The sequence below is a fragment of the Canis lupus genome, chromosome 16, assembly GCF_011100685.1.
Source record: "Canis lupus familiaris isolate Mischka breed German Shepherd chromosome 16, alternate assembly UU_Cfam_GSD_1.0, whole genome shotgun sequence".
Classification (NCBI taxonomy): Eukaryota; Metazoa; Chordata; class Mammalia; order Carnivora; family Canidae; genus Canis; species Canis lupus.
In genome coordinates, this window is record NC_049237.1 from 34467202 (window position 1) to 34492682 (window position 25481).

The following is a 25481-nucleotide window of genomic DNA, read 5'->3' on the forward strand; positions in this document are numbered from 1 at the left end:
TGCTTCTCCCTCTGCCTGTGTCTCTGCCTCTCTCTCTGTGTGTCTCTTATGAATAAATAAAATCTTAAAAAACAAACAAAAGTGTGAGAGTCTAGTTTTCCTTCTGCAACCAGCTCCTCTGCTAAGATATACCCAGTGTGTAACCATTTAGCTGAGTACAAATTTCCTCATCTTTGGGGCAGTTTTAATCAGTTTTACTGGGGACCCTGGGTGGCTCAGTCAGTTAACCATCTGCCTTTGGCTCAGGTCATGAGTCCTGGGGATCGAGCCCTACATCAGGCTCCTTGCTCATCCGGGAGTCTGCTTCTTTCCTGCCTCTGCTTGCTGTTCCCTGTGTTTGTGCTCTGTCTCTCGTTTTCTTTCTCTCTAATAAATAAGTAAAGTCTTTTTTTTTAATCACTTTTACTCTTTATTTTTTTATTGAATTCATTTAACGTGGGATCCCTGGGTGGCTCAGCGGTTTAGCGCCTGCCTTTGGCCCAGGGCCTGATCCTGGAGTCCCGGGGATCGAGTCCCACATTGGGCTCCCTGCATGGAGCCTGTTTTGCCTTCTGCCTGTGTCTCTGCCTCTCTCTCTCTGGGTCTCTCATGAATAAATAAATAAAATCTTAAAAAAAATTGAATTCATTTAACGTGTAACATTTGTGGAAGTTTAAGGTATACAGCATGTTACTTTGATACATTTATATATTATAATGTGATCTTCAATGTAATGATATTTATCACAGTACATAATTATATACAATATTATGGTCTATATTATAATTAATCTTACTCTTACACTCTTAATCTTACGCTTTTTTTCCATGTTATAAATTTTAGCATGCAATCAAAAGGAAATAAACAGATGTAAACAAAAATTTGTGTGTAAATATATATCACAGCTTGTTTACAGGGACTGATGAGAAGAATTTGCCTTTAGTCTGAGGGGTATGAATAGTTGTTTTCTTAAACAATTGGCTAGTTTTTTTGTGAAATCTTAACAACTGTTTGTTTTCCTTTGTGTTTTGGCAGCTAGAAGGCTAAGGATCAAATTTGTGGTCTGTCTCTATCAAGTATATAAACATGGATATATATCAGCATTCATTCATTCATTTGTTTACTTATTTATTTAAAGATTTTTTTTTTTTTTTTATTCATGAGACACACAGAATGAAGCAGAGACAAAGGCAGAGGGAGAAGCAGGCGCCCTGTGGGGAGCCCAATGTAGGACTCGATCCCAGGTCTCCAGGACCTGGTCTGGAGGCAGGCGTTAAACCGCTGAGCCACCCAGGGATCCCCTCAGCATGTATGTGTGTGTGTGTATGGACACACACACACACACACATATACAGATGTATATACATACATAAATACATACATATATACGTATATAATAGCATAGATGAACCTTACTGCTTGATTCTTCGTTGTCCTTTGGTCCTGAAAATGAATGTAGATTTCTGCTAGAGATTTTTCCAAAGGGGCATTCTGAGGGTTTTGCCCAGCATATACCAGAATAAGTTTCCCAGAAATCCTCTAGATTAGCTGCTCAGATGTTTCAATTGCCCTTATTCAGCTGGTGGGTCCTCTTCTTGCTGCTGTTTCTCTCTCTGACCTATACCAACCCTGCCCTGCATGGCGCCATGGACATGGAATTAATTTCTCTCTTTTTCTCAGTGACTATTTTTCTTGGGAAGATGCTGATGAATAAAATTTTCTGCCTCATCATGTAAGAAAAAGAACATATCTTGGGCAGCCTTTGTGGCTGCCTCTGCCTGTGTCTCTGCCCACCCCCCCCCCCATGAATAAATAAATTTTAAAAAATTAAAAAAAAGAACATATCTTTAACAACTCTGTAATAGAAAAAAGAAAGTACCTGTAGATTGTGACTTAGAACTTAAGGAAATCTCCTGGGTTGATGCTTGGGGTTCATTTCTTAAAGGTTTATGTGATGATTTGAGTTTAATATTCTTAAAATTTGTTCCTTTTTCCCCCCTAGGTGAATGTTGGATGTGTACCCAAAAAGGTAGAATTTTTATTTCTTCTTCCTTTCATACTCCTTTTACATATTTGATAAAGAAATGTATTGTTTATTAGCTTAGAGTGAGTGAGCGAGATTATATCTAGGTCCATTAATTAGGACTGGTCAATCTGTGCGGGATTGCTTTTTCTCAATTTAATTTACTGAATGGAATCTTCATAAGTATTCCCATTTAATTCTGTAGCCTCATGGATTCTCTTAACTATGGTGATTTTCACTCCTAGTATCTGTGGTACAGGGCACACTGAATGAACTTGTCCTTTACCTGTGACAAAAGAGGAAGAAATGGAAACTCTTATTTCCAAAAGCTGCATCTTGCTTATACTGGCAAATTATTTTAACTCTACATTTAAATGTGCTTTCAAAACATGTTATAATCCTAAATTTAGAACCTTTTGTTACTGAGATTTCATTCTAAACTGGCTTTTTTTTTTTTTTTTTTTTTTTGGTAACAGGTAAGCAAATGTTCCTAATCTCATCAGTGACACATACCTGAGTATAATGGCAGAAGGGTTTTTTATAATCTCTTCCCTAGTATAAGTAGGTGGGGTTTGGGTTTGGATGTGTGTTTGGGGGGGGGGGTGTGAGTGTGTGGGTGTTTTATCATAGGAAAGTTTCTTTTTTCTGTGGGACACTTTTCCTCAATTATTTTCTTTCCCTTTGGTCTTTGATTTTGGAATATGTTTTAATTGGAGTCATGCAATTATGATACATGAATTATGTAAATCAGTTATAAGGTGGTTTTATGTAGTTTAAACCAGTTATGGTAGAAAATCTGTTGATTGGTGCTACCTCATTATTTAAAAATATTATCTGGGCATAATAGTAGCCTGAGATTGTAATATTTTGTTCCCATATATTATATGTCATTTATTTCTTCTGTTCTGATGATACATGCAGGACACTTACCTAATATTTTCATAGGGCTCTACTGACTTCAAAGCGCTTTTGCATTTTTGAAGATCAGTTGGTAATTGCCTCTTGTTTTCTAGAACAGCCTGAAGCCTGGAGTAACTGCCCTCTAGAAGGGTGTAGAGTGAGACAGCAGTAGAAAAGGAATCAGATGGATAGGCCTGCTACTACCCTCATTAGGATGAGCCTAGAAGTCCAATGTAGTTCATATAGAGCACCTTCTCCAGAGGGTGTCTGATGCTGTAGCATCATATATAACATGAATTGGAAAAGAATAAATATGATACCAGGACACCTGCGTGGTTTAGTGGTTGAGCGTCTGCCTTCGGCTCAGGGCGTGATCCCAGTGTTCCGGGATCGAGTTCTGCATTGGGCTCCCCACAGGGAGCCTGCTTCTCCCTCTGCCTGTGTCTCTGCCTCTCTCTCTCTCTCTCATAAATAAATAAAATCTTTAAAAATAAATAAATGAGCATAATACCTCATGACGAGATGCTGTATAGTGTTTATTAAAATAACTTATTTTGTAGTATTGACAAACCTTTCATATGTATTATTTAAGATAAACAATCTAGCGGATAAAATGGTTAATTTTGTATCATGAATTTCACCTCAATTTTAAAAAAGGAGCAGAGTCCAACAGGGTCATCGCTTCTTCATCTTTAGACATAAAGGGAGAACAGTACAAAGAAGGAATCTAAGGCTTGTCAAAAATGGAGTCTCAGGCTTGTCTGACAAAAATGATAGTTTGTCATCTAGAGTTTTGGCTGCCAACTTGAATTCAGTCATCATGATGATCAGTCGGCATAAAAGGCCTTTACAGATGTTAGGCTACATTCCTCAGAGATGCAACAAACCTTTGAGTTCCAGGTGTCTGATTACACAGGTCCTTAAAAGGACATGTTCGTAGGTACCGAGTTTATGATAGGAATTCATTCTCTTAAGGTTTTTAGTCCTCATCCTGATCCCATAGCTTCTTCTAAATCACTTTACTATAAATATAAAGCTGCAGATGCAGTTCCATTTCCTAGAACTAATCACAGAAGATAGGGCTTCAACAAATCTGAAAATGTAAGCAATAATAAAATTTTTTAAAGATTTATGTATTCATGAGAGACACATAGAGAGAGGCCGAGACATAGGCAGAGGAAGAAGCAGGCTACCTGCAGAGAGCCCAGTGTGAGACTCGATCCTGGGATCTGGGATCACCCTGAGCCAAAGGCAGATGCTCAATCACTGAGCCACCCAGGTGTCCCAGCAATAATAAATTTTACCGGAAGGCTTGGGAGGTTTATAGCATCCTGCCTCTATAGGGTTTTTTTTTTTTTTTTAAGATTTTATTTATTCATAGAGACAGAGAGAGAGGGGCAGAGACACAGGCAGAGGGAGAAGCAGGCTCCACACAGGGAGCCCGACGCGGGACTCAATCCCGGGTCTCCAGGATCACACCCTAGGCTGCAGGCGGCGCCAAACCGCTGCGCCACCAGGGCTGCCCTATAGGGTTTATAATGTAGAGAATTTAATAGAAATAATTCCCCACGACATTTAGCCGCTTCCCTGCAAAATCTGTCTGGTCATATTTCTGAACTTTTCAAATGTTTAGTTTTGTTTTTAGTTTAAAGTTCATTATTTTTATTTGCCATTATATAGTTACCTTTCATACAGGATTTCTTTTTTTTCTCAGGACTCATGTACTACTGTTGTGGCTACTTTTTTTTTTCTTTTTCTTTTTTTTACAGGTAATGTGGAACACAGCTGTCCACTCTGAATTCATGCATGATCACGTTGATTATGGCTTTCAAAGTTGTGAGAGCAAATTCAATTGGCGGTAAGAGTTAATGCTCAGAGGGCTCTGTTTACAAATATAAATATTTTTCTTTCATGATTAAATGAACCATAAACTTTTTTGGGTGGGTGTTACAGTGGTAAAATCTATATAACCTAAACTTTGGAGGTGATCCATGTATCTGTGGCCTAGCTTGTGATGCTAGTTTTACAGGTATATGCTTCTCTCTAAACTCCTCAAGTTGCGTACAGTAAATATGTACAGTTTTTTGTATGTTGGTCTTACCTCAATAAATGATTTTCAAATACACACAGGGTCCATTTTAGTTATTTTTAAGTTGTCAATACAAAGTCATTAAGTACATTCCTAGGGGGATGCCTGGGTGGCTCAGCAGTTGAGCATCTGCCTTCAGCTCAGGGCATGATCCCGGGGGTCCTGGGGTCTACTCCTGCATTGGGCTCCTGGCAAGGAGCCTGCTTCTGCCTCTGCCTATGTCTCTGCCTCTCTGTGTGTGTGTCTCATGAATAAATAAATAAAATTTTTTAAAAAGAAAAAAAAAGTACATTCCTAGTGATGTGCAACCATCACCACCACCCCTTTTGAGAACTTTTCCATGGTTCAGAGCAGAAACAAAGGGTTTGTTAGATAAGAACCCCTTCTCTCCCCGGTATCACTATCCTACCTCCTGTCTCAATGAATTTGCCTATTTTAGGTACTGCATACGATATTTGTCCTTTTATGCCTGGCTTATTTCACTTAGCATATTGTTTAGAGAATTTATCCACGTTGTGGCATGTGTCAGAACTTCATTCCCTTGCAAGGCTGAAAAATATTCTCTTGTGTTCAGACCACATTTTGTTTGTTTATCCATTCATCCTTCAGTGGACTTCAAGGTGGTTTCTACCTTTTGTCTACTGTGAATATTGCTGCTGTGAACATTGATCCACAAGTCCCTGCTTTCAGTTCTTTCAGGTCTATACCTTGAAGTGAAATTGCTGGTTCAGATGGCAATTTTATTATTTTTTTTTAATTTTTATTTTTTCCCCACTTCCTCAAATGACAATTTCATGTTTAACTTTTTTTTTTAAGATTTTATTTAGGGGATCCCTGGGTGGCGCAACAGTTTAGTGCCTGCCTTTGGCCCAGGCCGCGATCCTGGAGACCCGGGATCGAATCCCACATCGGGCTCCCGGTGCATGGAGCCTGCTTCTCCCTCTGCCTATGTCTCTGCCTCTCTCTCTCTCTCTCTGTGACTATCATAAATAAATTAAAATTAAAAAAAAAAAGATTTTATTTATTTGGGATCCCTGGGTGGCACAGCGGTTTGGTGCCTGCCTTTGGCCCAGGGCGCGATCCTGGAGACCCGGGATCGAATCCCACGTCGGGCTCCCGGTGCATGGAGCCTGCTTCTCCCTCTGCCTGTGTCTCTGCCTCTCTCTCTCTCTCTCTCTCTCTGTGTGACTATCATAAATAAATAAATTAATTAAAAAAAAAGATTTGATTTATTTATTCATGAAAGACATAGAGAAAGGCAGAGACACAGGCAGAGGGAGAAACAGGCTCCACGCAAGGAGACCGATATGGAACTCGATCCCGGGTCTGCAAGATCATGCCCTGAGCCGAAGGCAGACGTTCAACTGCTGAGCCACCCAGGCATCCCTCATGTTTAACTGTAAGGAACTGCCATGAACTTTTAGAAGCCATCAAATTTTCAAAAATTTGCAAATCCAATCATTTATTCAACACATATTTATTGACTAGCCACTCAGTACTAGGCACTGTGCCAAAGCAACTCTCCCTGTCTTCTCTGCAGAAAGAAAACCACATACTGTGGATGCCACCTGAACATGTCCCTGGAATAAGGGTTCTCTATGTGTGGCAGGGCAGACGGACACAGGGGAAAGGGCAGCTGCCTTCAGATATACTCACCCATGGGGTTCTCGTTGACTGTTCTGTGTGTGATTCTCTGCTGACAGAGTGTTCAGGGACAGGTGCCCCAGTAACTAACTAAAAGGAGAGAATCCTGTTTCTCAGTACTGACTCAAGTTTCACTGCAGGGTTATAAAGGAAAAGCGTGATGCCTACGTGAGCCGCCTAAATACCATCTATCAGAATAATCTAACTAAGGTGAGTGTTCTGGGTTTGGAACTTTGAGAAGGAGCTGTTGTCTCTGCTGGAGTAGGTTATCAGTCTGGCTAGACAAAAACATAGCCTTTGCACATATTTCTTGTTGTTTCTTTTATTTCTTTTGCAATTAATGATTTTGAACAAGTCTGTGACTCAGTAGGCCTGTCTTTTTTCTACAGAGTGGGCAGTGCATACCATGATTGGTAGACCAGGTCTCACATGATGGCTGCGCCTTGAATAGGTCTGGCCTGCAGTTAGTTCTAGAAACCAAAAATATAAGAGACTGATTTAGGGACACCTGGGTGGCTCAGTGGTTGAGCATCTGCCTTCAGCTCAGGGCTTGATCCCAGGTCTGAGGATCGAGCCTGCGTCAGACTCCCTGCAAGGAGCCTGCTTCTCCCTCTGGCTAGGTTTCTGCTTCTCTCATGAATATATAAAATATTTTTTAAAAATAAATAAATGTATTTAAAAAAAATAAGAGCCTGATTTATATATAAATCAGCATTTATATAACAGCATGCCAGCTTATTAATTAAAATCAGAAGTACTGCCTGGCTGGAAACCTTCCATTGTTCATTTGCTCACAGCAATCTCGTCCTTGGCTACTTATACTCAAGAGAAAATTATGGTTCAGAAGGTTGCTTTTGTGAATGAAGTCTGATCAAGAACATGGGGCAAAGGTGTGTTTACCTTCAGCAAATATATATTGTCCTTTGCTGGTCTGAGGCTTTTTTCTGCCTTGGTGCTTAAATGTCATACTTCTTCCCCTAGGGGCTACTGGAGACATCGACAAACAGTGTACCAGCCAGCTGTCCTTCTTGACAGCATATGTCAGCCCACCCTTCATTTGCCTTTGTGGTTTCACTTTGCAATTTCTAAGATTTCTGCCTAGCTTTTTTTTTTTTTTTTTAAGATTTTTTATTTGTCTATTCATAGAGACACACAGAGAGAGAGAGAGAGAGGCAGAGACACAGGCAGAGGGAGAAGCAGGCTCCACGCAACAAGCCTGATGTGGGACTCGATCCCGGGTCTCCAGGATCACACCCCGGGCTGCAGGCGGCTCCAAACCACTGCGCCACCAGGGCTGCCCTCTGCCTAGCTTAGATTGTATTTAGATCAGTAGGTTGTTGGTGCTATTTGAGCCACCATCATCTGATTGGCAGCATGTTTATAAACCAACTTTTAGGGTGAATTAGTTCTATAAATGGCTCATGTATTTTTATATTGATTCTTGTTCATGGGTTTATTTTTTGGAGAGTGATATTTTCTGACCTTTATCACCAGTTCAAGGGGGAATGTTGGGGGGCCTTCACCCCCCTTTGCACTGCTGACAAGAGATTTTAAGACTGTTAGACATGACCACAGAAGTACTACTAGCTATATACTAAAACACCGACATCAATTTTTAAAGATTTTTTATTAATTTGTTTTTAAATATTTTATTTATTTATTCATGAGAGACACAGAGAAAAAGGCAGAGACATAGGCACAGGGAGAAGCAGGCTCCCTGCAGGGAGCCCAATGCTGGACTTCATCCCAGGACCCCGGGATCACGCCCTGAGCCAAAGGCAGATGCTCAACCACTGAGCCACCCAAGTGACCCTCAGTTTTTTTTTTTTTTTCAAATGGAGCAAGCTAAAACACTTTTGCCAAAGAGCTAGGAAAATTGCTCAGGGAACAGCTTTTTTTTTTTTTTATCACAAAATTTTTTTTAAAGATTTTATTTATTTATTCATGAGAGATGCACACACACACACAGAGGCAGAGACACAGGCAGAGGGAGAAGCAGGCTCCATGCAGGGAACCCGACGTGGGACTCGATCCCAGGTCTCTAGGATCACACCCCAGGCTGCAGGCAGCGCCAAACTGCTGCGCCACCAGGGCTGCCCAATATTCACAAATGTTGGTGTGTAGTCGAACTTACTGTGTGTGACCTCATGAGAAAGGAATTACTTACTGTCGATCCAGAAATTCTGAGTAGAAAAGGCAGCTTTCTGTCACATATCTTAGGAAATGAAAATAAAAATTGTATCAGTTCCTCCACCAAATGATTACTATTGCCAGTTGACGCATACCCCCTCTTTATCTAGCATCCTATGGGAAACCGGTTGTTCCCTCCTGAGGAGGGTTTTTCTTGTAGCTTCTGGCACTGATCTTGATTTAGCTTGGTTAAGCAGAGCATCTGTAGAATAGGCCTGATAGGCTGTTTGGGAAGAAGGAAATGACTTAATTCCAAACGAAGCATTTTCTGGAATGTTGAAACATGCTATTTTGTGATCAGGCAATTCCACTATCACGATTCCACTATCCTGGTTAAGTTGCCTAGATTTGCTTGTCCATACATAAATGTGTCATGGCTTCAGAAGCTTGCCCGCAATCCCCAGATGGAGCCCCTGGCACAGAGGGTGCCCCAGTCTGAATTCTCAACATCTCTAGCATAGAACTTCATTTTTGAGGTATTTTGTGGTGTTCTTCCATCTGGTTTAAGAAAACAGAAGCATTGCATTTTCCTCCGTTGGCCAGAGTGTTTCTCTTTTTGCCTCCACTTCCTTCACCTTTATCCTTTTGTCTTTCTCAGACTTTTCTCCCTCTTCTAGACATAAAATTCTTCAGTGTGATTTCATTACAAATGAGGAGGACTTTCTCAACTCCTGGGGACAGAAATGTAATGTTTTTCCCTGTGGAGGTGATTTGCACATGTTTTTTGGTCCCTGGATTTGGGCCCAAGATAGCATCTTTTATTTCTTCTTATGGTATGCTTCCTTCATTGAATGGCAACCGCCTTACCTAAGGATCAATGAACAGAAATTCTACAGAAACTCAGACATTAGAGAGCTGTCTTGGGATCAGCAAACTTAAAATCCAAATCCTCCGTAGAGAAATGGGAAGAGCTTATACGTTGCCACAGGTGTTTTTCTTTTATCACGAGAACAGACTAATGTTGCGGTTCCTTCTCCAGTCCCATATAGAAATCATCCATGGCCATGCGGCATTCACGTGTGATTCTGAGCCCACAATAGAGGTCAATGGGAACAAATACACTGCCCCTCACATCCTGATTGCCACAGGCGGCGTGCCCTCCCGTCCTCAGGAGAGCCAGATCCCTGGTAAGTCTTGTTGTTAATAGTCAAGCGGAGTTTACTGTTGTCTTTAACCTATTACAGTCCATGCCAGGGGATCTGTCTGAACCAGTTCTTTCTCTTGGACAAGGCCACACGGCCCTGAGAGGTCTCTGCAGAACCGAAATGTAATTGGCTTAACTGGTGCCCAGCATTGGGACTGAGAAAGGTATCTCTTCCAGCTCCAAGCTCACACTGACTACAGGTAACACAAGGAGAAAAATCAGGGAAGAGTCTCATCCTTTCCTTCTCAGCATGACAGATCACCTGCCTGAGTTTGTCACATGGGTTGTTATTTGTTAGACATGTTCTGTAGTTACTATTTTGTTCAAGAAGGTGAAATCTTGTAGGGATGTAACTTAATGACTTATTAAGCCTTCTTTGTATGCATAGTTTTCTCATATAGAGAATGATAAAATTAAAGCAGTAAGGAATTCCAGATAGTCATATTTGCTGTTACATTTTATGCACACAGGGATAAACCATGAACATACTACCTTATTCTCACATAAGAAACGTGGTTCATGGACAGTTGCGTGGCTCACTGGTTTAGTGCCACCTTCAACCCAGGGCGTGATCCTGGAGACCTGGGATCGAGTCCCACGTCGGGCTCCCTGCATGGAGCCTGCTTCTCCCTCTGCCTGTGTCTCTGCTTCTCCCTCTCTCTCTCTGTGTCTCTCATGAGTAAATAAATAAAATCTTAAAAAAAAAAAAGAAAGAAACATGGTTCATGTCTTTCTCCCTAACTAGATTATAAGGTCTTTTTTTGAGTGTATATGCATTTATGTATTTTGTTCCCTTGGGGGAGAGGATCCAAAAGTTTTCACTAGCTTTTTTTTTTTTTTAAGATTTTATTTATTCATGAGAGAAACAGTGACAGAGAGGCAGAAGCACAGGTAGAGGGAGAAGCAGGCTTCATGCAGGGAGCCCGATGTGGGACTTGATCCCAGGTGGATCACACCCTGGGCCGAAGGTGGCGCTAAACCGCTGAGCCACCGGGGCTGCCCAGTTTTCACTAGCTTTTAAAAGGGTTTCATGACTCCCAAAAGGTCAAGACCAACTACTGTAAAAGACAGTAAGATACTGTTCTCAAGTACCTTAAAAATTAATTGGGAAGATTGATTGTTAAGTGAAAAAATTAAGGTGTGGAACAGTGTGTATAGTATGCTACAATTTGAGTCTTTTTCAAAAGGGGAAGAGACTGTACATACGCACCAGGATATCTCTGGAAGGATACTCAAAGCCCTGTCATGCTGACTCCCTCTAGGGAGAGGACTAGAGGTCGGGGGTGGGAAAGATCTATGCTTTTCACTAGATGTTCTGTTGTGCTTTTTGAATTTTTAAAATATATACATTTATTAATTTAAAACCTAGAATAACAAATGAAAAGAAATAATAAAAGGTATGTGCCCCCAGGTTATTTCTAAACCATGAGGCTTGGGGTGCTCACAGATGGGACAGATTACTATGGAATGGTATAAACCAAAAAGACTTCCCAGAAAAGGGGCTGGAGTGATATGTGCTGAGGAAGAGGAAGACTGAAAGAGCCAGTGGGTAATAAAGATGTCTTCGAAAAATATCCAGCCGATTCAACCAGTTTTTCCAGCATTGACGTTCTGGGGTCGCATTCACTAAGCTGAAACCAGAAGAGGTTAGGGCCAAATTGTAGAGACTTACAAAGTCAAATGAAAGAATCTCTGTAATTCATGACAACTGGGTCAGATAACTAACTGGTGGCTTATAAATAGGCTTGTGTCAAGATCTTAAGTGATAATTTTAGAAAACTAATCTGACAGTGACTCACAGAGGATGGAGATCGGTATAGAAAGCTGTGGCTGTAGAATGTACAGGAGGTGATGATATGGTTCTGAACCCCAGCGTTAGCATCTGACCTGTAAAGGAGAAGCTCAGATCTGCAGCCGGTCACTGAGCCACTGCTAGGGGCCAGCCCTTAGCAAGGAGAACAGGCGTAACAGCCTCAGAAGGAAGAATCTGCTACTGTATACTTTTTTTTTTAATTTAAAAAAATTTTTTAATTTATTTATGATAGTCACAGAGAGAGAGAGAGAGAGAGAGAGAGAGAGGCAGAGACACAGGCAGAGGGAGAAGCAGGCTCCATGCACCGGGAGCCCGATGTGGGATTCGATCCCGGGTCTCCAGGATCGTGCCCCGGGCCAAAGGCAGGCGCCAAACTGCTGCGCCACCCAGGGATCCCCTGTATACTTTTTTTTAAAAGTATATTCATCCCCTCTGAAATCAGGATGTGTCCTTTATTTTTTATTTTTTTAAAGATCTATTTCTCTTAGAGAGGGAGAGAGAGAGAGAGCACAAGTGGAAGGGCCAGGGAGAAGGAGAGAATCTCAAGCAAACTCTGCACTGAGCACAGAGCCTGATGTGGGCCTCAATCTCACGACCCCGAGACACGACCTGAGCCAAAACCAAAAGTGGGATGCTTAACCGACTGAGCCACCCAGGCGCCTCTGATAAGTCATTTAATCATGGCACCTCGAATTTGGTAAAGTGCAACATTTTTATTAATTGATGAGATATTGTGGGGGTCACTGAGAGAAGGAATTATAGATTAACACCTCAGGATTTCACTTGGGTTATTGGTTGGAAGGTGCTCCATTTAACTCAAGTGATAAACTTGAGAGAGGGAGACAGGACATGAAATTAAGGTTCAGTTCTAAACATAGTGAGTTTGAAGCAAAAGTGGGATTATATAGCAGGGTAGTTAGAAATATGGGACTCGGTGGGGGGGGGGGCACCTTGGTGGCTCAGTGGTTAAGCGTCTGCCTTTGACTCAGGGTGTGATCCTGGGGTCCTGGGATCGTATCCCGCATCAGGCTCCCCACAGGGAGCCTGCTTCTCCCTCTACCTATGTCTCTGCCTCTCTATGTCTCTCATGAATAAATAAACTATTTTTTCTTAAAAGACAAATATTGGACAGGAACTTGGGGAAAAGGTGAAAACTCAAATGTTTGAAAGTCCTCCGCAGTGAGGGGGAAGAGTTGGTTGAAACCTTTGAAGAACACAGAAGAGAGCCAAGGCTGAGCCAAGGGGTTCATGCCTACATTTGAGGGCAGGAGAATGGAGCAGAGCCAGCAAAGTCTCTTCATGAGAATCAAGAAAGTCTTAGTTTTCAGAGAAAGGTAATCAATAGTCATCACTGCTCTTATTTCTAGAGAGAAAACTGAAGTGTGCACTCAGGGAAGACTGGGTTGGCAGCTTCCCAAGTGGAGACTTTGACAAAACTTGTCAAAACAGTGTGTGATGGCAGAGAACGTGTCTGGGTCCTATACAAAATGTTGATATTGTTTTACAAGAGAAAGCTCAGTCTGTGTGATCAGTATTGCATTTTCCTACATAGGTGCCAGCCTAGGAATAACCAGTGATGGATTTTTCCAACTGGAAGAATTACCTGGGTAAGCCGGCTCCCTTTCCAACCTGAGTGTTCGTTCTTCCCTAGTCTCTCCAGCTAACATTTCTTCTACCTTTCCCTCCCAGCCATTAAGTGTGGGCTTTCCTTGAATTTTTATCACCTACTTCTCTTTTTATGACCTTGGGTATCTCATCCACTAATACCCTGTGTGACTTGAGTTGGTCTTTCTTTCTTTCTTTTTTTTTTTTCTTTCTTTCTTTCTTTCTTTTCCTTCCTTCCTCCCTCCCTCCCTCCCTCCTCCTCTCTCTTTCTTTTCTTTTTTAAAGATGTTTTTATTTATTTAGGGGGAGAGAGAGAAAGAGCATGGGCAAGGAAGGTACAGAGCAAAAGGGAAAGAAGCAGGCTCTCTGCTGTGCGTGGAGCCTGACACAGGGCTCAATCTCATGACCCTGAGATCACCACCATGAGATTACAACCTGAGCTGAAATCAAGAGCCAGGTGCTTAACTGACTGAACCACTCAGGTGCCCCATGACTCAGACCTTTCATCACAGTTTTTAGGACCAGAATAAATAGAGGGTTAAGTCCTAAAACTCTTCTTTCTTCACCTTAGTACAGCATCAACTGATGATGTGTCTCAAGTAACTGACTCTGTTTCCAAAGCAGCTAGTTTAGGGGAAATCTTCCTAAATGAAGGCTCTGCCACTTTCACAAAAAATAGGTTTTCTGAATCCATCTTTTATGTGTGTTGGTCCAAACAACCTTAGTAAACATCTGTCATAGATTTAGATACTTAGAAAAAGATATACTGAGGAAGATTGTTTCTCTAACATGAAGAAGGTGCCAGTTGCGGGATTTCTAGGTCGGAGGGAGCCTCCTTTCACTCATGATAAGTGAAGACACCTTAGAAGCTGGAGGAGGGATCCTTTTCTTTTGGCCTAGGACTCGCCTTTATCTCCCTCTGAGGAGTTCTCACTCTGGAATCAGTATTACTCAACGCTGCTGCTCCCTCCCTCGGCAGTGCTGCCAACCCAGTATGAGGTCTTAATCCTGTAATTTTATTAAGTGCTTCATGGAGGGTGACTAATAATCCATGTTCATACCTTTATCTTAGTTCACCTGGAGCCACAGATGGTTACTAAGGGGCAAGAGGGCTTCTTTGAGTTCCACAGCGGTGGTGTAAATCTCCCATGAAGGTGCAGGCAATCTTCTGACTTCGAAGAAAACATAGTTGTTTTAGATTTGCTGTCTGCAGGGCATGCAGCTGTGTTAGAGAACAGCTTTTCTTTCCTCATGATCTACTGATCTACCCTGTACTGTTTGGTTTTAGGGTTGAATGATGACACATGTGAGAATGTTTCCAGAAATGTGGTCATGACTCATCATGTTTGGATGATACAAGTCAATCTAGACTCACCCTCATAAAAGCTTCTTTATAGATACTTGTCCATTAAATACTTTAAAATAGGGATCCCTGGGTGGCTCAGCAGTTTAGCATCGCCATCAGCCCAGGGCCTAATCCTGGAGACCCGGAATTAAGTTCCACGTCAGGCTCCCTGCATGGATCCTGCTTCTCCCTCTGCCTGTTCTCTGCCATCTCTCTCTCTGTCTCTCATGAATAAATAAAATCTTTAAAAAAAAAGTATTTTAAAATAAATGATTTAAAAATAGAGTCATTTATTTTAAAATATTTAAAATGCTAGCAACACAAGCTTAATAAGTGAATTTATGCATCTTAGGACCAAAAGACTCTGGGAAATAGGAAATGAATGGACAATATTTTTCTTCTTTTAAGATTTTATTTATTTTAGAGAGAGAGGGTGGGAGTGTGCAAGAGCGGGGAGGGGTGGAGGAGGAGGGAGAAAGATTGAAGCAGACTTCTCACTGAATGGGGAGCCTTGACACAGGGCTCGATCTCCTGATCATGAGAAAGGAGAAGAGGTCAAATATAATAGGAAAGAGTTAGGTAGAGATGGAAGAGCTATTTCATAGTTTATTTAGACTGTGTAGCCATTTCTCTTCAAATCCTGGGTTGTAAAATAAGCTGACTTGTAGCTATTTGGGTTCACACTTTGTCCTCTATCTAGACCAGACCCCTCTGATGGCACAGACTCAACACATGGATGTCTTACCTTTGGAACATAGTAAAGAAAGTTTTTCTTTTTCTTTCCAGATTGGTTACTTCTCATCCAAGCATTGTCATGATGATAGAGCACTCTGTTTGAAGCATTAGAGAACTCCAGCCCCAAACAGGGCGGCTCTGGCTAAGGGGCATTTATGACTCAGGCTGCAGCATAGAAGTAATCCTCATTGCTCTAGGGCCAGGATTGACTTCACCAATGATTCAGACTTTCATTAGCATTTATCTAGTGTTTAAGATGCCTTCTTAGACCGAAATTTATACAGGGAGTCTACTTTTTCAGATCTATCATATAACTTAAAGGGCTTGCTTAGTTGGCCTTTAACCTATTGCAAAGATGGGTAGAATTGAATAGTGATCAAGAATTTCTAGGGCACCTGGGTGGCTCAGTCAGTTAAGTGTCTGCCATTGGCTCAGGTCATGATCCCAAGGTCCTGAGATCGAGTCCCATATCGGGCTCCTTGCTCTAGGGGAGCCTGTTTCTCCCTTTACCACTCCCCCTGCCAGCACTCACTTGCTTGCTCTCTGTCACTCTCTTCGCTCTTTCTCTGTGAAATAATAAAATCTTAAAAAAAGAAGAAGAAGAAGTTCTGAGCAGGGAAGAATCAGGGTAAGTGTTGCCAGTTTTAGTTTTAGGTGCAAATGTTACTCATAAGGAATCATCTCTAGTTTCAAAGGGTTTTTTTGTTGTTGTTGTTTCTTCTCTGAAGAAATGAGACTAAAGAACTTTTTTTCTTAAAGGTTTATATATTCATATGAGAGAGAGAGTGGAGTGTAGGGGAGAGGAGCAAAAGAAGAGTGAGAAAAAAATCTTTTTTAGCAGACTCCACACTGAGTATGGAGCCTGACATGGGGCTCGATCTCACGACCCCAAGGTCACCACCCTGAGATCATGACCTGAGCTGAAACCAAGAGTCAGAGGCTCAACAAGCTGTACCACTCAGGTACCCTGAAGCTGAAGAACTTTTATTTTATTTATTTATTTATTTATTTTTAAGATTTTATTTATTCCTGAGAGACACATACACACACACACACACAGGCAGAGACACAGGCAGAGGGAGAAGCAGGCTCCCTGCAGGGAGCCCGAAGCGGGACTTGATCCCCAGACTCCAGGATCATGTCCTGGGCTGAAGGCGGCGCTATACCGCTGAGCCACCGGGGCTGCCCTGAAGAACTTTTAACAACTAAAAATATATTTCCCTTTCACAAAGAGGTATTTTCTGCATAAAATTGCAATGTGGGGGCAGCCTGGGTGGCTCAGCGGTTTAGCGCCACCTTCAGCCCAGGATGTGATCCTGGAGACCCAGGATCGAGTCCTGCATCCGGCTCCCTGCATGGAGCCTGCTTCTCCCACTGCCTGTGTCTGTGCCTCTCTCTCTCTGTGTCTCTCATGAATAAATAAATAAATAAAATATTAAAAAAAATTGCAATGTGGTATCCAGGATTGCATCCTAGAGCAGAAAAAGGAAATGAAAAACCGGTGAAGTCTGGATAAAGCCTGGAGTTTGGTCAATAGCAAATAGTTTCTTAGTTTTGACAAGTGTATCATGGTTATGCAAGATGTTAACTTGCAGAGAAGCTGGGCAGAGTGTATACAGGACACTACTATACTATCTTTTCAAAATTACTTCAAAATAAGCTTATTTAAAAATATTAACCCTCTCTCTCATTTTAGCCGCAGTGTCATCGTTGGTGCAGGTTACATTGCTGTAGAGATAGCTGGGATTCTTTCCGCTCTGGGTTCAAAGACATCACTAATGATACGGCATGATAAGGTAAATTCTGTCTTTTTCCAAAATTCCCTTTGCTTGACACTAATCTTTTAAAAAAAATCTACCCTGAGAATACTCTCATGTTGTCATTAAATTCTAGGGTGTAGAGTACGTGGGCATCAGCTGGTGTGTGCTGCATGGAACTACGTATAAGCTATTTGATTGGGCCATATGTTCCTCACCAGCTGTCAGTTGATAATGATTTTGATTTGATCAAACTGGCTGGTATTTTCATCGTGAAGCAGTGGATAGTATCAGGTGCCTTAAAAGGAAACAGGCAGGCTTAAATATAAATATTAGTTTAATTGAATGGACTGTCAGGTTAATTTCTTATTCTAGAAATCAATTTCACATGCTCAGAAGGTAGTGTTGGATTAAAAACACTCAGTCAAAAAATTTACTATATTATTTGCATTAAAAGAAAAACATATCAGGGTGGTTCAGTGGTTACACATCTGCCTGTGGTTCAGGGTGTGATTCTGGGATCTGGGATTGAGTCTCACATCTGGCTCCTTGTGGGGAACCTGCTTCTCTCTCTACCTATGTCTCTGCCTCTCCCTCTCTGTGTGTCTCTCATGAATTAAATAAATAAATCCTTTAAAATATAAAAAGAAAAATGTATCAAAGATATTTGCATACCTATGTTCATGGCAGCATGATTCACAATAGCCCAGAGGTAGAAGCAACCCAAGTGTCCATTGACAGATGAATGAATAAACAAAATGTGTATATTTGTATGATGGAAGGACATTTTGACACCTGCTACAACATGGATGAACTTTGAGGACATTATGCCAAATGAAATAAACCAACCACAAAAAGACAAATATTGTGATTCCATTTAATCTGAGGTATCTAGAATAGTCAAACTCATAAAAACAGAAAGTAGAATGGTGGTTGCCAGGAATTGAGGGCAGAAGGAAATGAGGGGTTTAATGAGTATAGAGTTTCAGGTTTGTAAGAAGAAAAGTTCTGGAGAATAACTCATGACCTCCCATCTTTTACCCTGCCTGAGGTTTGTTGCATGTGGATTATTCCAAAAACTTCTCCAAGGCCATGTTCTTGACTTCTTTGCTTAGATAAGGAGATTTTTCCCAACGAGATCTTCCCTTAAATCATATCAGAGTGGAAGCTGCCCTGCAATACTGAAAGGGGAAGGAGAATTTCTGGTCCCAAAACATAATCATAGAAAAAAGACGCAAGCTTGGGAGGAGAGGGACATGGTGAAGAGAGTAGAAGCCTGAAGGTTGCCTGTCTATTTAACTCTAAAACTGGAGTTGCTGAAATCAGACCTAATACATTGGTGGTGATGTAGGAAAATAGATTAAAACTCCACTTACAATATAGCCATGAATGAAGGAAGAGAGAGGAGGGAGGATGCTAATATTTGGCCCCCAAGTTTATAACCTATCTTCAATCAAGTTTTATTACTTTTCCATCACTCATCTCTCAGGTGTCTCTGTTTATATACAGGTACTTAGAAATTTTGACTCAATTATCAGTTCAAACTGCACTGAAGAGCTGGAGAATTCTGGCATAGAGGTCCTGAAGTACTCACAGGTATGGCCGAGTCCGGGGCATGCTTACTACCCTTCATCATCTGAGTGTCTTGAACCACACTTTCTGCTTTTGGTTTCTACCTGGGTGTTTCATAAACAAACACCGTGTCTACCCCAGTCATTGTGTGGCTTTCTAGAGTATTACCAGTTCTTTTCTTTATCCTAAGAAGCTATATTTCTCGATATATTAGTAAAAACAAGGTATAAAAGAATAGAAATCTGGTAGTTGAATTTAGTTAGAAATAAAACTCATGTTTTGTGCTCAAGTGCCTTATTGAACATGCTTATTTTTCAGGAAATAATATTTTGAAATCTATTTTTAAAGTATACCCTTTTGGGATCCCTGGGTGGCGCAGCGGTTTGGCGCCTGCCTTTGGCCCAGGGCACGATCCTGGAGACCCGGGATCGAATCCCACGTCGGGCTCCCGGTGCATGGAGCCTGCTTCTCCCTCTGCCTGTATCTCTGCCTCTCTCTCTCTCTCTCTCTCTCTGTGTGTATTACTATCATAAATAAATAAAAATTTAAAAAAATAAATAAATAAAGTATACCCTTTTGAGTCTGCAAATGGACAGAATTACAGGCCACTGGAGCTGAATTACAGAGTACTAGGGAATCACTAAATTTCAGAATTGTCTTGGAGTAATAATAGGCTTGTAATAACTGCACCCTCAGCAATGGCCTTATCAAGTAAAATAACAAATGTGAAGTTGCTTTGTGAATGTAAAAGTGCTAACCTAGTATTGGGGTCAGAACCCCTTGGGATCTTCACCAAGCTGTGTGCACCCAACTCTTCTGACCCAATTCTCATCCCCTCCCTGTTCTGATTTAGAACATCCAGGAGAAGTATCAATTGTGAGGTATGAGCAAGTTTTCTAGCGATGTTCCTACAGCCCATTTCCTTCCTATACTCCAGTCACCTATCACTGTGCTTATATTTGTAACTTAAATTTTATCGTGGTTTTTAAGAAGCACAGTTTAAAAAACTTGCTTTTAGGCTGAAGCAGTAAGGTGTAAGTTGACACAAGCAGACATTTCTGGCCATCAGGTGGATGATTTAGGGCAACCTAGGAAATGGTCTCAGCTCTTAGGAGTTGTAGTGTTAGTGTCCTTTGGGTAAAAGTGAATATGTCAGCATGAAGGATCTCCACATATAGGATTTGGTGAAGGTTTTTTAAATGTTAAGAATTCTGATTTCTTCTTTGTTCTCCACCTTCTCTCCCTCTCCCCAAATTAACACATTTTATTTGCCAATAGGTCAAGGAAGTTAAAAAGACATCCTCAGGCTTGGAACTGTGCATGATTACTTCAGCTCCTGGTAGGAAACCCACCTTGACCACAATTCCAGATGTTGACTGCCTGCTATGGGCCATTGGGCGGGACCCAAACTCCAGTGGCCTGAATTTAGACAAAGTGGTAAGCTGACTTGATCTAACCAAAACATTCTTTTTTTTTTTTAATAAATCTTTTTTTTTTTTTTTAATGTTTATTTATTTATGATAGTCACACACACACAGAGAGAGAGAGAGAGAAAGAGAGAGAGAGGCAGAGACACAGGCAGAGGGAAAAGCAGGCTCCATGCACCCGGAGCCCGACGTGGGATTGGATCCCGGGTCTCCAGGATCACGCCGTGGGCCAAAGGCAGGCGCTAAACCGCTGCGCCACCCAGGGATCCCTAACCAAAACATTCTTGAATCTGTTAGCATTCCTGTGTTCCCCACCCCTTAGCCCCCTAAACTTTGGTGAGTTCTGTTAGATTTTTTTCTTTTTATTTCATGCATCTAGTTTGTCATCAAATCCCATTATTTCTTTGAAATTAAAAACAAAACAAAACAAAACGATTTTCCCTGTTTAGTGTGGTCACTCTAAATCAAGTCTTTGCACCTCAAATCTAGATTGTCCAGCAGTGCCCTGACTAGCCTCTTCCTTACAGGTTTCCTTTTTACAAGGATACTTGTCTTTTTAAAGTCCTGTAATTATTCCTTATCATCTGCAGCTTTAATCTCGATTGCTGGAGGTGTGTCAATCATCCTGGACATTTGGAGCACTTGGGGATAGAAATGAATGTGAAGCTGATCTACCAGTGTTACGATTAACATTCTTAGTTCTTTTAAAATTTTTTAAAATGTATTTATTTGAGAGAGAGAGAGAATGGGCAGGGAGGAGAGGGAGAAGCAGGCTTCTTGTGAGCAGAGAGCCTGATGTGGGGCTTGATCCCAGGACCCTGGGGATCCTCACCTGAGCCATAAGCAGATCCTTAACTGACTGAGCCACCCAGGTGCCCCTGTTCTTTTGAAAAAAAATTTTTAAAAGATTTTATTTATTTAATCATGATAGATCCACAGAGAGAGAGGGAGAGAGGCACAGGCACAGGCAGAGGGAGAAGCAGGCTCCATACAGGGAGCCCGACGCGGGACTTGATCCTGGGTCTCCAGGATCTGGCTCCGGGCTGAAGGCGGCGCTAAACCGCTGAGCCACCGGGCTGCCCTGTTCTTTTGAATTTTGAAAAAAATTCTACTGTAGTAGCTTGGGGTCCAGATCCCAGAGTTTGATCCAATTTTGAATCTTAGTTCTGTTACTTACCAGTCGCATGGCCTTAAGCAATCAGCTTAATTACTGTTAAGTTTCAATTGCTTCATTTAAGTACAGGAATAAAAATAGTACTTGTCTCACTGGCTTATAGGCTACAGTAGATGATGAGAAAGTACATGCAAAGTAATTAGTTTAGATGCTGGCTTATAATATGAACTCATTCCACGTTAACCATCTACTGTTGTTAATAATGATTTTCCTGATACACTATACTACTCTACAAGTGATAATAGAATTATTTTATGTTTGAGGTTTACATATTTGATGGAACCTCTTGAGCAGTGTGTCACATTTTGATTTGTTCTAAGTAATATTATTGTGTGGATTATTTTTCATTTCATTAAAGGTATTTTTCAGCATTTTAAAAAAGTAAAATATCCAGGGAGATGTTTTTCTTGTTTTTAATCTTCATATTTGGTGAAATTTAATAAAACTTGTTATCTATTTTCCTATTAAAAAAACTAGTCATCCAGATTTTCACCTTTCAAGAGATAACTTTGTCATTGTACAGATATAGGCTTTGGTAGGTCTAGTTTTTTTTCTTTTTTTAAGATTTTATTTATTTATGAGTGACACAGAGAAGCAAGCAGAGACATAGAGGAAGAAGCAGGCTCCTCTTAGGGAGCCCAATGCAGAACTCGATCCCAGGACCCCAGGATCATGACTTGAGCCAAAGGCAGATGCTTAACTGCTGAGCCACCCAGGTGCCCCAGGTCTAATTTTCAACTATGTTTGCTGAATCTTTTAAAACTGAGATAAAAGTTTTAAGTCTTATTCAATGTTAAAATATATTTGTAGGGATCCCCGGGTGGCTCAGCGGTTGGAGCCTGCCTTCAGCCCAGGGTGTGATCCTGGAGTCCCGGGATCAAATCCCACATCAGGCTCCTGCATGGAGCCTGCTTCTCCCTCTGCCTGTGTCTCTGCTTCTCTCTCTGTGTGTGTCTCTCGTGAATAAATAAATAAAATCGATCCACAGAGAGAGAGGGAGAGAGGCACAGGCAGCGGAGAAGCAGGCTCCACAGGGAGCTCGATGCGGGACTCATACAATATATATTTTGTATGATGCAAATGGAATTATTACCATGTGTAGGTCTTGTCAACATATTACTAACCTACTTTAATCCTGTCAACAACTCTTTGAGGTCTAAGGATGAAGAAAGCACATAGATAATAAACAGCCCACCAGACTGTAATTCTATTGACTAGGCAGGATATCTGTATTATTTATCACTATTTAGAGTGAGTAGGTTAATGCCTCATTTGTACTAGAAGCTTAAGTATTTGTTGATAAATCGGCAGTTATACAAGCCTATACTAGCTAGTATAGGCATAGCTAGTAAGTGGCAGAGCTGGGTTTTGAACCTAGGTCTCTCTCCTTCCAAAGGCTGTACTCTTAACCACTATGCTACCTATTTCTACTCTCTGTCTTCTCACATGGGAGTTTATACACATGGAATCTGCAAAGCCACAATGTAATCATGGCACATCTTTTTGGAGCAAACACTGGCCTCAGGAAAAAATTTTGGTAAAGAAAACATCAGTATGTTTTAGAGAGAATACCATATTTCCTTGGATTTTTTAAATTAAAATGGTAAGCCTCAAAGAAACCTGCTTTTAATGATTGCTTCAGGTTGTCCCCGCTAAGTTATGAGTTAGCATGTGAGTTAGCTGCCAGAGGAGTACTTCAGTGGAAAAAGTTTTTTTTTTTTTAAATGTTTTTGTGGGTTTTTAAAAAAATGTTTTATTTATTTATTTGAGAGAGAGAGAGAGGAAGGGAAGAGAGAATCCAAAGCCGACTCCATGCTGAGTGTAGAGTCTGACCCAGAGCTTGATCCCTAAATAGGCAGATCTTGACCTGAGGCGAAACCAAGAGTCAGACGCTTAAATGACTGAATCACCCAGGCGTCCCTTTCAGTGGAAAAAGTTTGAAAGCACTATCTTTGGTGGACTCCACAGTGATAGAAAATAGCACATCTGATAGTTGAGTGTTTCCTTTTCATGTTTCCCTGGTGAGTTGATTTGTATAGCAAAGGCAAGACCTGTTAAATATCTCAAAATTGGATAAAATACCTTTTAAACTAAGCAAAAGACATGAACTTGTCAACTTGTTAAGATGTTTTTTATCTTTTGCTTGAGTGTTGTGGTTTTTAAAGATTCAGGCTGAAGAGGTTCTTGAAATGAAGATCCAGGGATTTGATCTGTCATTTTTCCTAGATATATCAAATACTGACATAACAGCCTTTCACTTTTTTAGGGAATTCAAACTGATGACAAAGGTCATATCATAGTAGATGAATTCCAGAATACCAGCGTGAAAGGCATCTATGCAGTTGGGGACGTGTGTGGAAAAGCTCTTCTCACTCCAGGTACTGTGTCTTTTTCTTGGGTAAGAGAGGCTGTGTGTGTCATATAAAACCATTCAGCTTTTTTCACAGTCAGATCAGCTTAAGCAGAGTGGAAAGGATGAGTGACTTACTGTTGTCAGAATAACAATGTATTGAAATAGCTTGGTACCTGATGTTTTCTGAATAATATTAATTTTTCCTTAGAAGGCTTTTAAAATGCTTTAGTGAAGACTGAGATTGTTAGAGAGATGATATGATCATCTTCTGAAGATTGCTGTAAGAATCTGAGTTACATATGGTGACAGTGGAAGGAAGTGGCTTTGGAAAGAAGTAATTTATTTTATTTATTTTTTAAAATATTTTTATTTATTTATTCATGAGAGACACAGAGAGGCAGAGACCCAGGCAGAGACAGAAGCAGGCTCCATGCAGGGAGCCTGATGTGGGACTTGATTCCGGGTCTCCAGGATCACACCCTGGGCCAAAGGCGGGCGCTCAATCACTGAGCCACCCAGGTGTCCCAGAAAGAAGTAATTTAGAGTGGCATTCTTATATGATTATTTAGTCTATTTTTTGGAAGATTTTAATTTTTATTTGTATATACATATTTTTTAATTTGTTTTTTTAAGTAGGCTCCATGCCCAACATGAGGCTTGAACTCATGATCCTGAGATTGATAGTCACACACTCTACCAAATGAGCCAGCCAGGTGCCCTGATTATTTAGTCTTGATAACGACTGAGATTGACCTATCTCCCCTAATCCTATACCTCAACCTACTTTCTGAGTTAACTGGCACCATTTCAAGCCCTTTGTCCCACTTTTATTACTGTTATCACTCCTTCTGCTTTCACTCTGTACCCCTGTGGTACATATGTCACCAGCCTTTCTAAAATGGCCGTGGGTCTTTCCTCAGAATGGAAACTCCCCCCAGTCCCACACCCAAAGCCTTTTAGTTCCTTCAGGAAGTTCTTTTAACAGTAGCAAAATAACAAGCAACATTTCAAAAACTTGATAACATAATCTAAGAGTCAAAAATGTTATCAAAGTGAAAAAAAATTTCTTATGTATCCTTTTGATACCTTATTTTGGGAAAAAACTGTCATTTTGAAGTCAACAAAATTTTTTTTTAAAGATTTTATTTATTTATTCATGAGAGACACAGAGAGAGAGAGAGAGAGGCAGAGACACAGGCAGAGGGAGAAGCAGGCTCCAAGCAGGGAGCCTGATGTGGGACTCGATTTCTGGTCTCCAGGATCACACCCTGGGCCAAAGGCAATGCTAAACCACTGAGCCACCAGGGCTGCCCTGAAATCAACAAAATTAAGAACTGGTGCTTTTACTGAATGTAGGCATTTTTTTCTGCGTACAAGATGTAAACAGGCTAAGGAGAATAAACTTTAAAAAAAATGAGAAGTAAAAATAATTTTAAAAAATAAACTTGGGGAGCCCGGGTGGCTCAGCGGTTTAGCGCTGCCTTCAGCCCAGGGTGTGATCCTGGAGACCCGGGATCGAGTTCTGCATCAGGCTCCCTGTGTGGAGCCTGCTTCTCCCTCTGCCTGTGTCTCTGCCTCTCACACTCTCTGTGTCTCTCATGAATAAATAAATAAAAATCTCAAAAAAAAAAACAAAAAAAACAACTTGGGCAGCCCGGGTGGCTCAGCGGTTTAGCGCCGCCTTCAGCCCAGGGCATGATCCTGGAGTCGCAGAATCGAGTCCCATGTCAT

The 25481-nt window shown here is 41.1% G+C and overlaps 2 protein-coding genes and 1 non-coding gene across 8 annotated transcripts in view; 1 reads left to right on the forward strand and 2 right to left on the reverse strand.

The window, feature by feature from the left end:
- Positions 1 to 25481, reverse strand: part of UBXN8 (UBX domain protein 8) — a 94502-nt gene that overhangs the window by 60259 nt on the left and 8762 nt on the right. The gene's annotated exons all lie outside the window — the stretch shown is intronic.
- Positions 1 to 25481, forward strand: part of GSR (glutathione-disulfide reductase) — a 49382-nt gene that overhangs the window by 17672 nt on the left and 6229 nt on the right. For all 3 annotated transcript variants that reach the window (XM_038560174.1, XM_038560172.1, XM_038560173.1), the window contains 9 exons: positions 1982 to 2008; positions 4672 to 4760; positions 6776 to 6845; positions 9805 to 9952; positions 13335 to 13389; positions 17164 to 17263; positions 18734 to 18820; positions 20075 to 20233; positions 23664 to 23775. In XM_038560174.1, the coding sequence (XP_038416102.1) occupies positions 1982 to 2008; positions 4672 to 4760; positions 6776 to 6845; positions 9805 to 9952; positions 13335 to 13389; positions 17164 to 17263; positions 18734 to 18820; positions 20075 to 20233; positions 23664 to 23775 (847 nt within the window). The remainder of the gene's footprint in view (positions 1 to 1981; positions 2009 to 4671; positions 4761 to 6775; positions 6846 to 9804; positions 9953 to 13334; positions 13390 to 17163; positions 17264 to 18733; positions 18821 to 20074; positions 20234 to 23663; positions 23776 to 25481) is intronic.
- Positions 24393 to 24465, reverse strand: TRNAD-AUC. The gene has a single exon. It is a non-coding gene; the product is annotated as a tRNA-Asp (tRNA).